Consider the following 12,973-nt stretch of genomic DNA (forward strand, 5'->3'; position numbering starts at 1 on the left):
GACTCCGTGCTACCGCTATGTATATGTGTGCGTGTGTGTGTGTGTATATACATACAGATACAGACACACATTCACACAACTACACAGACACATGCATGAGCACTTACACACACACGATTATTTTATATTACTATAATTACTAATTTATATCAATAAACCCCCACACGTCATTGGGACATGGGAGGGAACTCACGCGGTCACAGGGAGAATGTGCAAACTCCACACACTTGCGCGCACACTCCGGACACACACAGACAGGAGTAATCTGTGTTGGTTTAATGAATATACCAATGCAAGTTTCTGTCAGTTTGTACTGTGCTAACTTTCTATGGCATATGTACAACAATGAACTGGAACGTGGACGCAGCCACCGAGGCTGACGGACCTTTCCTGTCCTACTGCAGACTGGGGAACAGGAAGCCTGTCCCACACAGGGCGCGGGACGGAACTCGGCCTGCACTGCTCTCTCTGAGGAGGATTAAACATGCAGAGTCAGGACCGGGACAAGTATCTGGACATCGATGAGGACCAGATCCTCCATCAGCTCTCGGAGAATGAGCTGGAACAGCTGGATTACGAGCTAACGGAGATGGATCCCGAGGTAGGGAGGGGGGTGTGGGTGGTGAACGAGGGACGTCAGACCCTTTCAGGAGACAGTGAGCAGCATAATTGCTTGTGGAGAGGGAGTTTAGTTTTCCTTAAGAAACGGCAGTGAGAGGGTTTATTCTGAGCGCTCAGCAGAGGCAGCGAGGAGGGAGCAGGGGGTGCAGTGGATGGAATCTACACAAGGCCAGGCCAGCAGGTCGATCAGTTGGGCCAATTTCGAACACTCGATGCTGTAATGCTGTTGTATAAGGGTAGGGTGCGGAGACAGGCACTGTGTGTGGGAGCGTGGCGAGTGGGAGTGAGGGGCAAGAAGAAGGAGAGGCGGATGAATAGGAGGTGTGCCTGGACACCCATCCGGCGTCGGTGTAGACAAGGTGCTCATACCCCAGCCAATCCCATCTCCATGTGAATGGAGGGGATGTGGGAACTTCAGGAAGGAGCTGGGGGAGGTTCTATACTCATTGGGGTGTAGGGTGCAGGATGGGCTGTCAAAACCAGATCGGTGAACTCAGCTGTACCCTGTATCTCCTCCCTGGTGCTCACCTTTGTCTCCCCTCCACTTTCCCCCACCACATGTTCAACCCACTTCCTCCGCCCCTCTTCTACATCTCTCCCACCATCCACTTTCCCTATCCGTGCCCTCTTTCCCTTCCCTCTTCACCTATTTCCCCTTCTTCTCCCGCTCCACTTTCTCCTCCTCACCCCTCCTCCTCCGCTCCCACTGTCGGACAGAACGCCCTGCTGCCCGCCGGTCTCAGACAGAGGGACCAGACCAAGAAGACCCCCACAGGTCCCTACGACCGGGATCAGCTACTCGACTACCTGGAAAAGGAGGCGCTGGAAGTGAAGGAGAGGGAGGACCTGATCCCCTTCACCGGAGAGAAACGAGGTGCACACTCATCTCAGTCTCTCTGAGACGCTCTTCCCACCCTCTCTCTCTCCTTCCTTCCATCCCTCTCTCCCCATTCCTCTAACACCCATTTATCAACATCCAACTTTCCCTATCTGCCCCACCTCTGCCTCCATCCCCTCCCCTTTTGCTCACCCCCTTTGCCCTCCCTTCTCCCCAGCCCCACCCCATTCCCATCTTCCCCTCCACCATTCCCTTTCCCCGTCCCCTGCCCCCCACTCACCCCTTGCCCCATCACCCCAATTTCCTTCCCTATCTCCTCCACCAATCCCTTTCTCCACCACCAGCCCTCCCTACCCCTCACCTCTCCGTCACCCCTCTCTTCCTCATCTCTCCCCACCCCCTCTCCCCACCTCTCTCTCCCCCACTCCTCTCTTCCCTGCCCCCCCTCTCTCCCCCACCCCTCTCTCCCCCCACCCCTCTCTCCCCCACCCCTCTCTCCCCCTCTTCCCCACCCCTCACTCCCCCACCCTCTCTCCCCACCTCTCTCTTCCCACCCCTCTCCCCTCCACTTCCCTACCTGTTACATCTTCACACTCTCTCTCCTTTTCTCTTCACTCTCACACCCCTCCCTCTACCTCTCTGTCTCTCTTTCCTCCTCCTTCCGAACTGCTCTCATCCCTGTTCTCCCCCACTCCCACCCTCGTACCACCTCATCCCTCGTCCACTCCTCTCCTACCTTCCTCTGCCCCCTAGCCCTCTGCACACCCCACGCCTCTCTAACTCTCGCGCTCTGTCCCGGGACAGGGAAGCCCTTTGTGCCGAAGGAGAGGGAGCTGACGCAGTTCGAGAAGGACGCGGCTGTGATCCTGGAGCCCGAGCTGGAGGAGGCGCTGGCCAACGCCAGCGACGCGGAGATGTGTGATATCGCTGGTGAGTGCAGACCGTGTGCTGGGGTGTGGGGGTCAGCCGACGGTTCAACTGGGGGAGGTACGACAGCCGACAGTGTCACTGGACGAAGAGGGCAGGTTGTCTTGGGGACATTGGGAGGCAACATGACAGGTGGGAATCTTGCCCCCATATCCACCCCACGCCCCCACATTGCATCCCACGCGTGATGTCCAATAGGCACGGAGTGTATTCACCCACGAATCCACAGCAAGCCTAAGAGCAAGGTTGTAATGAGATAAATCCGCCAGTGTTATGCCCTCACCCCCTCCCACAACATTCCCTCCTCACCCCCTCCCACAGCGTTCCCTTCTCACCCCCTCCCACAGCGTTCCTCCTCACCCCCTCCCACAGCATTCCACCTCACCCCCCTCCCACAGCGTTCCCTCCTCACCCCCTCCCACAGCGTTCCCTTCACCCCCTCCCACAGCGTTCCCTCCTCACCCCTCCCACAGCGTTCCCTTCACCCCCTCCCACAGCGTTCCCTCCTCACCCCTCCCACAGCGTTCCCTTCACCCCCTCCCACAGCGTTCTCTCCCTCACCCCCTCCCACAGCGTTCCCTTCTCACCCCCTCCCACAGCGTTCCCTTCACCCCCTCCCACAGCGTTCCCTCCTCACCCCCTCCCACAGCGTTCCCTTCTCACCCCCTCCCACAGCGTTCCCTTCTCACCCCCTCCCACAGCGTTCCCTCCTCACCCCCTCCCACAGCGTTCCCTCCTCACCCCCTCCCACAGCGTTCCCTCCTCACCCCTCCCACAGCGTTCCCTCCTCACCCCCTCCCACAGCGTTCCCTTCACCCCCTCCCACAGCGTTCCCTTCACCCCCTCCCACAGCGTTCCCTCCTCACCCCCTCCCACAGCGTTCCCTTCACCCCCTCCCACAGCGTTCCCTTCACCCCCTCCCACAGCGTTCCCTCCTCACCCCTCCCACAGCGTTCCCTCCTCACCCCCTCCCACAGCGTTCCCTCCTCACCCCCTCCCACAGCGTTCCCTTCACCCCCTCCACAGCGTTCCCTCCTCACCCCTCCCACAGCGTTCCCTCCTCACCCCCTCCCACAGCGTTCCCTCCTCACCCCCTCCCACAGCGTTCCCTTCTCACCCCCTCCCACAGCGTTCCCTCCTCACCCCCTCCTACAGTGTTCCCTCCTCACCCCCTCCCACAGCGTTCCCTCCTCACCCCCTCGCACTGCGTTCCCTCCTCACCCCCTCCTACAGCGTTCCCTCCTCACCCCCTCCCACAGCGTTCCCTCCTCACCCCCTCCTACAGTGTTCCCTTCTCACCCCCTCCCACAGCGTTCCCTCCTCACCCCCTCCTACAGTGTTCCCTTCTCACCCCCTCCCACAGCGTTCCCTCCTCACCCCTCCCACAGCGTTCCCTCCTCACCCCCTCCCACAGCGTTCCCTCCTCACCCCCTCCCACAGCGTTCCCTTCACCCCTCCCACAGCGTTCCCTTCACCCCCTCCCACAGCGTTCCCTTCACCCCCTCCCACAGCGTTCCCTCCTCACCCCTCCCACAGCGTTCCCTCCTCACCCCTCCACAGCGTTCCCTTCTCACCCCCTCCCACAGCGTTCCCTCCTCACCCCCTCCCACAGCGTTCCCTTCACCCCCTCCCACAGCGTTCCCTTCACCCCTCCCACAGCGTTCCCTTCACCCCCTCCCACAGCGTTCCCCTCCTCACCCCCTCCCACAGCGTTCCCTCCTCACCCCTCCCACAGCGTTCCCTTCACCCCCTCCCACAGCGTTCCCTCCTCACCCCCTCCCACAGCGTTCTCTCCTCACCCCCTCCCAAAGCGTTCCCTCCTCACCCCCTCCCACAGCGTTCCCTTCATCCCCTCCCACAGCGTTCCCTTCACCCCCTCCCACAGCGTTCCCTTCTCACCCCCTCCCACAGCGTTCCCTTCACCCCCTCCCACAGCGTTCCCTCCTCACCCCCTCCCACAGCGTTCCTCCTCACCCCCTCCCACAGCGTTCCCTCCTCACCCCCTCCCACAGCGTTCCCTTCACCCCCTCCCACAGCGTTCCCTTCACCCCCTCCCACAGCGTTCCCTTCACCCCCTCCCACAGCGTTCCCTCCTCACCCCTCCCACAGCGTTCCCTCCTCACCCCCTCCCACAGCGTTCCCTCCTCACCCCCTCCCACAGCGTTCCCTTCTCACCCACTCCCACAGCGTTCCCTTCACCCCCTCCCACAGCGTTCCCTTCACCCCCTCCCACAGCGTTCCCTTCACCCCCTCCCACAGCGTTCCCTTCTCACCCCCTCCCACAGCGTTCCCTTCTCACCCCCTCCCACAGCGTTCCCTCCTCACCCCCTCCCACAGCGTTCCCTCTCACCCCCTCCCACAGCGTTCCCTTCACCTCCTCCCACAGCGTTCCCTCCTCACCCCCTCCCACAGCGTTCCCTCCTCACCCCCTCCCACAGCGTTCCCTCCTCACACCCTCCCACAGCGTTCCCTTCACCCCCTCCCACAGCGTTCCCTCCTCACCCCCTCCCACAGCGTTCCTCCTCACCCCCTCCACAGCGTTCCCTTCAACCCTCCCACAGCGTTCCCTTCACCCCCTCCCACAGCGTTCCCTTCACTCCTCCCACAGCGTTCCCTCCTCACCCCCTCCCACAGCGTTCCCTCCTCACCCCCTCCCACAGCGTTCCCTCCTCACCCCCTCCCACAGCGTTCCCTTCTCACCCCCTCCCACAGCGTTCCCTTCTCACCCCCTCCCACAGCGTTCCCTCCTCACCCCCTCCTACAGCGTTCCCTTCTCACCCCCTCCCACAGCGTTCCCTTCTCACCCCCCTCCCACAGCGTTCCCTCCTCACCCCCTCCCACAGCGTTCCCTTCACCCCCTCCCACAGCGTTCCTTCACCTCCTCCCACAGCGTTCCATCCTCACCCCCTCCCACAGCGTTCCCTCCTCACCCCCTCCCACAGCGTTCCCTCCTCACACCCTCCCACAGCGTTCCCTTCACCCCCTCCCACAGCGTTCCCTTCACCCCCTCCCACAGCGTTCCCTCCTCACCCCCTCCCACAGCGTTCCCTCCTCACCCCCTCCCACAGCGTTCCCTTCACCCCCTCCCACAGCGTTCCCTTCACCCCCTCCCACAGCGTTCCCTTCACCCACTCCCACAGCGTTCCCTCCTCACCCCCTCCCACAGCGTTCCCTCCTCACCCCCTCCCACAGCGTTCCCTTCTCACCCCCTCCCACAGCGTTCCCTCCTCACCCCCTCCTACAGTGTTCCCTCCTCACCCCCTCCCACAGCGTTCCCTCCTCACCCCCTCGCACTGCGTTCCTCCTCACCCCCCTCCTACAGTTCCCTCCTCACCCCCTCCCACAGCGTTCCCTCCTCACCCCCTCCTACAGCGTTCCCTTCTCACCCCCTCCCACAGCGTTCCCTCCTCACCCCCTCCTACAGTGTTCCCTCCTCACCCCCTCCCACAGCTTTCCCTCCTCACCCCCTCCCACAGCTTTCCCTTCTCACCCCCTCCCACAGCGTTCCCTTCACCCTCTCCACAGCGTTCCCTCCTCACCCCCTCCCACAGCGTTCCCTTCACCCTCTCCCACAGCGTTCCCTCCTCACCCTCTCCCACAGCGTTCCCTCCTCACCCCCTCCCACAGCGTTCCCTTCTCACCCCCTCCCACAGCGTTCCCTTCACCCCCTCCCACAGCGTTCCCTTCACCCCCTCCCACAGCGTTCCCTCCTCACCCCCTCCCACAGCGTTCCCTCCTCACCCCCTCCCAACAGCGTTCCCTTCACCCCCTCCCACAGCGTTCCCTCCTCACCCCCTCCCACAGCGTTCCCTTCACCCCCTCCCACAGCGTTCCCCTCCTCACCCCTCCACAGCGTTCCCTTCACCCTCTCCCACAGCGTTCCCTCCTCACCCCCTCCCACAGCGTTCCCTCCTCACCCCCTCCCACAGCGTTCCCTCCTCACCCCCTCCCACAGCGTTCCCTCCTCACCCCCTCCCACAGAGTTCCCTCCTCACCCCTCCCACAGCGTTCCTTCACCCCCTCCCACAGCGTTCCCTCCTCACCCCCTCCTACAGCGTTCCCTCCTCACCCCTCCCACAGCGTTCCCTCCTCACCCCTCCCACAGCGTTCCCTTCACCCCTCCCACAGCGTTCCCTCCTCACCCCCTCCCACAGCGTTCCCTCCTCACCCCTCCCACAGCGTTCCCTTCACCCCCTCCCACAGCGTTCCCTTCACCCCCTCCCACAGCTTTCCCTCCTCACCCCCCTCCTACAGCGATCCCTCCTCAGTCCTCCCACAGCGTTCCCTCCTGACCCCCTCCCACAGCGTTCCCTCCTGACCCCCTCCCACAGCGTTCCCTCCTCACCCCCTCCCACAGCGTTCCCTCCTCCCCATCCCTCAGCGTTCCCTCCTCACCCCCTCCCACAGCGTTCCCTCCTCACCCCCTCCCACAGCGTTCCCTCCTCACCCCCTCCCACAGCGTTCCCTCCTCACCCCCTCCCACAGCGTTCCCTTCTCACCCCCTCCCACAGCGTTACCCCCTCCTACAGTGTTCCCTCCTCACCCCCTCCCACAGCGTTCCCTCCTTACCCCCTCGCACTGCGTACCCTCCTCACCCCCTCCCACAGTGATCCCTCCTCACCCCCTCCCACAGCGTTCCCTCCTCACCCCCTCCTACAGTGTTCCCTTCTCACCCCCTCCCACAGCGTTCCCTCCTCACCCCCTCCTACAGTGTTCCCCTTCTCACCCCGTCCCACAGCGTTCCCTCCTCACCCCTCCCACAGCGTTCCCTCCTCACCCCCTCCCACAGCGTTCCCTTCACCCCCTCCCACAGCGTTCCCTCCTCATCCCCTCCCACAGCGTTCCCTCCTCACCCCCTCCCACAGCGTTCCCTTCACCCCCTCCCACAGCGTTCCCCTTCACCCCCTCCCACAGCGTTCCCTCCTCACCCCTCCACAGCGTTCCCTCCTCACCCCTCCCACAGCGTTCCCTCCTCACCCCTCCCACAGCGTTCCCTCCTCACCCCCTCCCACAGCGTTCCCTTCTCACCCCCTCCCACAGCGTTCCCTTCACCCCCTCCCACAGCGTTCCCTTCACCCCCTCCCACAGCGTTCCCTCCTCACCCCCTCCCATAGCGTTCCCTCCTCAACCCCTCCCACAGCGTTCCCTTCACCCCCTCCCACAGCGTTCCCTTCACCCCCTCCCACAGCGTTCCCTCCTCACCCCTCCCACAGCGTTCCCTCCTCACCCCTCCCACAGCGTTCCCTCCTCACCCCTCCCACAGCGTTCCCTTCTCACCCCCTCCCACAGCGTTCCCTTCACCCCCTCCCACAGCGTTCCCTTCACCCCCTCCCACAGCGTTCCCTTCACCCCCTCCCACAGCGTTCCCTCCTCACCCCCTCCCACAGCGTTCCCTCCTCAACCCCCTCCCACAGCGTTCCCTCCTCACCCCTCCCACAGCGTTCCCTCCTCACCCCCTCCCACAGCGTTCCCTCCTCACCCCCTCCCACAGCGTTCCCTCCTCACCCCCTCCCACAGCGTTCCCTTCACCCCCTCCCACAGCGTTCCCTCCTCACCCCTCCCACAGCGTTCCCTCCTCACCCCTCCCACAGCGTTCCCTCCTCACCCCTCCCACAGCGTTCCCTTCTCACCCCCTCCCACAGCGTTCCCTTCACCCCCTCCCACAGCGTTCCCTTCACCCCCTCCCACAGCTTTCCCTCCTCACCCCCTCCCACAGCGTTCCCTCCTCACCCCCTCCCACAGCGTTCCCTTCACCCCCTCCCACAGCGTTCCCTCCTCACCCCTCCCACAGCGTTCCCTCCTCACCCCTCCCACAGCGTTCCCTTCTCACCCCCTCCCACAGCGTTCCCTTCACCCCCTCCCACAGCGTTCCTTCACCCCCTCCCACAGCGTTCCCTTCACCCCCTCCCACAGCGTTCCCTTCACCCCCTCCCACAGCGTTCCCTCCTCACCCCTCCCACAGCGTTCCCTCCTCACCCCCTCCCACAGCGTTCCCTCCTCACCCCCTCCCACAGCGTTCCCTTCACCCCCTCCCACAGCGTTCCCTCCTCACCCCCTCCCACAGCGTTCCCTTCACCCCCTCCCACAGCGTTCCCTTCACCCCCTCCCACAGCGTTCCCTCCTCACCCCCCTCCCACAGCGTTCCCTCCTCACCCCCTCCCACAGCGTTCCCTTCTCACCCACTCCCACAGCGTTCCCTTCACCCCCTCCCACAGCGTTCCCTTCACCCCCTCCCACAGCGTTCCCTTCACCCCCTCCCACAGCGTTCCCTTCACCCCCTCCCACAGCGTTCCCTCCTCACCCCCTCCCACAGCGTTCCCTCCTCACCCCCTCCCACAGCGTTCCCTTCACCCCCTCCCACAGCGTTCCCTTCACCCCTCCCACAGCGTTCCCTTCAGCCCCTCCCACAGCGTTCCCTTCACCTCCTCCCACAGCGTTCCCTCCTCACCCCCTCCCACAGCGTTCCCTCCTCACCCCCTCCCACAGCGTTCCCTCCTCACACCCTCCCACAGCGTTCCCTTCACCCCCTCCCACAGCGTTCCCTTCACCCCCTCCCACAGCGTTCCCTTCACCCCCTCCCACAGCGTTCCCTCCTCACCCCCTCCCACAGCGTTCCCTTCACCCCCTCCCACAGCGTTCCTTCACCCCCTCCCACAGCGTTCCTTCACCCCCTCCCACAGCGTTCCCTTCACCCCCTCCCACAGCGTTCCCTCCTCACCCCCTCCCACAGCGTTCCCTCCTCACCCCCTCCTACAGTGTTCCCTCCTCACCCCCCTCCTACAGCGTTCCCTCCTCACCCCCTCGCACTGCGTTCCCTCCTCACCCCCTCCTACAGTGTTCCCCTCCTCACCCCCTCCCACAGCGTTCCCTCCTCACCCCCTCCTACAGTGTTCCCTTCTCACCCCCTCCCACAGCGTTCCCTCCTCACCCCCTCCTACAGTGTTCCCTCCTCACCCCCTCCCACAGCGTTCCCTCCTCACCCCCTCCCACAGCTTTCCCTCCTCACCCCCTCGCACTGCGTTCCCTCCTCACCCCCTCCCACAGCGTTCCCTTCTCACCCCCTCCCACAGCGTTCCCTCCTCACCCCCTCCCACAGCGTTCCCTTCTCACCCCCTCCCACAGCGTTCCTTCACCCTCTCCCACAGCGTTCCCTCCTCACCCCCTCCCACAGCGTTCCCTTCACCCTCTCCCACAGCGTTCCCCTCCTCACCCTTCTCCCACAGCGTTCCCTCCTCACCCCCTCCCACAGCGTTCCCTTCTCACCCCCTCCCACAGCGTTCCCTTCACCCCCTCCCACAGCGTTCCCTTCACCCCCTCCCACAGCTTTCCCTCCTCACCCCCTCCCACAGCGTTCCCTCCTCACCCCCCTCCCACAGCGTTCCCTTCACCCCCTCCCACAGCGTTCCCTCCTCACCCCCTCCCACAGCGTTCCCTTCACCCCCTCCCACAGCGTTCCCTCCTCACCCCCTCCCACAGCGTTCCCTTCACCCCTCCCACAGCGTTCCCTTCACCCCCTCCCACAGCGTTCCCTCCTCACCCCCTCCCACAGCGTTCCCTCCTCACCCCCTCCCACAGCGTTCCCTCCTCACCCCCTCCCCACAGCGTTCCCTTCAACCCCTCCAACCGCGTTCCCTTCACCCCCTCCCACCGCGTTCCCTCCTCACCCCCTCCCACAGCGTTCCCTCCTCACCCCCTCCCACAGAGTTCCCTCCTCACCCCTCCCACAGCGTTCCCTTCACCCCCTCTCACAGCGTTCCCTCCCTCACCCCCTCCTACAGCGTTCCCTCCTCACCCCTCCCACAGCGTTCCCTCCTCACCCCTCCCACAGCGTTCCCTTCACCCCCTCCCACAGCGTTCCCTCCTCACCCCCTCCCACAGCGTTCCCTCCTCACCCCTCCCACAGCGTTCCCTTCACCCCCTCCCACAGCGTTCCCTTCTCACCCCTCCCACAGCTTTCCCTCCTCACCCCCTCCTACAGCGATCCCTCCTCAGTCCTCCCACAGCGTTCCCTCCTGACCCCCTCCCACAGCGTTCCCTCCTCACCCCCTCCCACAGCGTTCCCTCCTCCCCATCCCTCAGCGTTCCCTCCTCACCCCCTCCCACAGCGTTCCCTCCTCACCCCCTCCCACAGCGTTCCCTCCTCACCCCCTCCCACAGCGTTCCCTCCTCACCCCCTCCCACAGCGTTCCCTCCTCACCCCCTCCCACAGCGTTCCCTCCTCACCCCCTCCTACAGTGTTCCCTCCTCACCCCCTCCCACAACGTTCCCTCCTTACCCCCTCGCACTGCGTACCCTCCTCACCCCCTCCCACAGTGATCCCTCCTCACCCCCTCCCACAGCGTTCCCTCCTCACCCCCTCCTACAGTGTTCCCTTCTCACCCGTCCCACATTCCTCGCCCCTCCCACAGCGTTCCCTCCTCACCCCCTCCCACAGCGTTCCCTCCTCACCCCCTCCCACAGCGTTCCCTTCACCCCCTCCCACAGCGTTCCCTTCACCCCCTCCCACAGCGTTCCCTCCTCACCCCCTCCACAGCGTTCCCTCCTCACCCCCTCCCACAGCGTTCCCTTCACCCCCTCCCACAGCGTTCCCTTCACCCCCTCCCACAGCGTTCCCTCCTCACCCCTCCCACAGCGTTCCCTCCTCACCCCTCCCACAGCGTTCCCTTCTCACCCCCTCCCACAGCGTTCCCTTCACCCCCTCCCACAGCGTTCCCTTCACCCCCTCCCACAGCGTTCCCTCCTCACCCCCTCCCATAGCGTTCCCTCCTCACCCCTCCCACAGCGTTCCCTCCTCACCCCTCCCACAGCGTTCCCTCCTCACCCCCTCCCACAGCGTTCCCTTCACCCCCTCCCACAGCGTTCCCTCCTCACCCCTCCCACAGCGTTCCCTCCTCACCCCTCCCACAGCGTTCCCTTCTCACCCCCTCCCACAGCGTTCCCTTCACCCCCTCCCACAGCGTTCCCTTCACCCCCTCCCACAGCGTTCCCTCCTCACCCCCTCCCACAGCGTTCCCTCCTCACCCCCTCCCACAGCGTTCCCCTCCTCACCCCTCCCACAGCGTTCCCTCCTCACCCCCTCCCACAGCGTTCCCTCCTCACCCCCTCCCACAGCGTTCCCTCCTCACCCCCTCCCACAGCGTTCCCTTCACCCCCTCCCACAGCGTTCCCTCCTCACCCCCTCCCACAGCGTTCCCTCCTCACCCCCTCCCACAGCGTTCCCTTCACCCCCTCCCACAGCGTTCCCTTCACCCCCTCCCACAGCGTTCCCTCACCCCCTCCCACAGCGTTCCTTCTCACCCCCTCCCACAGCGTTCCCTCCTCACCCCCTCCCACAGCGTTCCCTCCTCACCCCCTCCCACAGCGTTCCCTCCTCACCCCCTCCCACAGCGTTCCCTTCACCCCCTCCCACAGCGTTCCCTCCTCACCCCCTCCCACAGCGTTCCCTCCTCACCCCCTCCCACAGCGTTCCCTTCACCCCCTCCCACAGCGTTCCCTTCACCCCCTCCCACAGCGTTCCTCCACCCCCTCCCACAGCGTTCCCTTCTCACCCCCTCCCACAGCGTTCCCTCCTCACCCCCTCCCACAGCGTTCCCTTCCACCCCCTCCCACAGCGTTCCCTTCACCCCCTCCCACAGCGTTCCCTCCACCCCCTCCCACAGCGTTCCTCCCCCCCCCCTCCCTCACCCCCCTCCCACAGCGTTCCCTCCTCACCCCCTCCCACAGCGTTCCCTTCACCCCCTCCCACAGCGTTCCCTCCTCACCCCCTCCCCACAGCGTTCCTCTCACCCCCTCCCACAGCGTTCCCTCCTCACCCCCTCCCACAGCGTTCCCTCTCACCCCCTCCCACAGCGTTCCCTCACCCCCCTCCCACAGCGTTCCCTTCACCCCCTCCCACAGCGTTCCCTCCTCACCCCCTCCCACAGCGTTCCCTCCTCACCCCCTCCCCACAGCGTTCCCTCCTCACCCCTCCCACAGCGTTCCCTCACCCCTCCCAGCGTTCCCTCACCCCCTCCCACAGCGTTCCCTCCTCACCCCTCCACAGCGTTCCCTCTCACCCCCTCCACAGCGTTCCCTCCTCACCCCCTCCCACAGCGTTCCCTCCTCACCCCCTCCCACAGCGTTCCCTCCTCACCCCTCCCACAGCGTTCCCTCTCACCCCCTCCCACAGCGTTCCCTCTCACCCCCTCCCACAGCGTTCCCTCTCACCCCCTCCCACAGCGTTCCCTTCACCCCCCTCCCACAGCGTTCCCTCCTCACCCCCTCCCACAGCGTTCCCTCCTCACCCCCTCCCACAGCGTTCCCTTCTCACCCCTCCCACAGCGTTCCCTCCTCACCCCCTCCCACAGCGTTCCCTCCTCACCCCCTCCCACAGCGTTCCCCTCCTCACCCCCTCCCACAGCGTTCCCTCCTCACCCCCCTCCCACAGCGTTCCCTCCTCACCCCCCTCCCACAGCGTTCCCTCTCACCCCCTCCCACAGCGTTCCCTCCTCACCCCCTCCCACAGCGTTCCCTCCTCACCCCCTCCCACAGCGTTCCCTCCTCACCCCCTCCCACAGCGTTCCCTCCTCACCCCCTCCCACAGCGTTC

General features: G+C 65.0%; 1 protein-coding gene across 1 annotated transcript in view; it reads left to right on the forward strand.

Annotated features, from left to right (window-relative positions):
- Nucleotides 1-12,973, forward strand: part of tmod4 (tropomodulin 4 (muscle)) — a 59,304-nt gene that overhangs the window by 10,569 nt on the left and 35,762 nt on the right. Inside the window, exons 2-4 of the mRNA XM_059978690.1 lie at nucleotides 405-601; nucleotides 1,339-1,495; nucleotides 2,264-2,389. Coding sequence (XP_059834673.1) covers nucleotides 485-601; nucleotides 1,339-1,495; nucleotides 2,264-2,389 — 400 coding nt within the window. The 5' untranslated portion in view covers nucleotides 405-484. The remainder of the gene's footprint in view (nucleotides 1-404; nucleotides 602-1,338; nucleotides 1,496-2,263; nucleotides 2,390-12,973) is intronic.

The sequence above is a fragment of the Hypanus sabinus genome, chromosome 9, assembly GCF_030144855.1.
Source record: "Hypanus sabinus isolate sHypSab1 chromosome 9, sHypSab1.hap1, whole genome shotgun sequence".
NCBI lineage: Eukaryota > Metazoa > Chordata > Chondrichthyes > Myliobatiformes > Dasyatidae > Hypanus > Hypanus sabinus.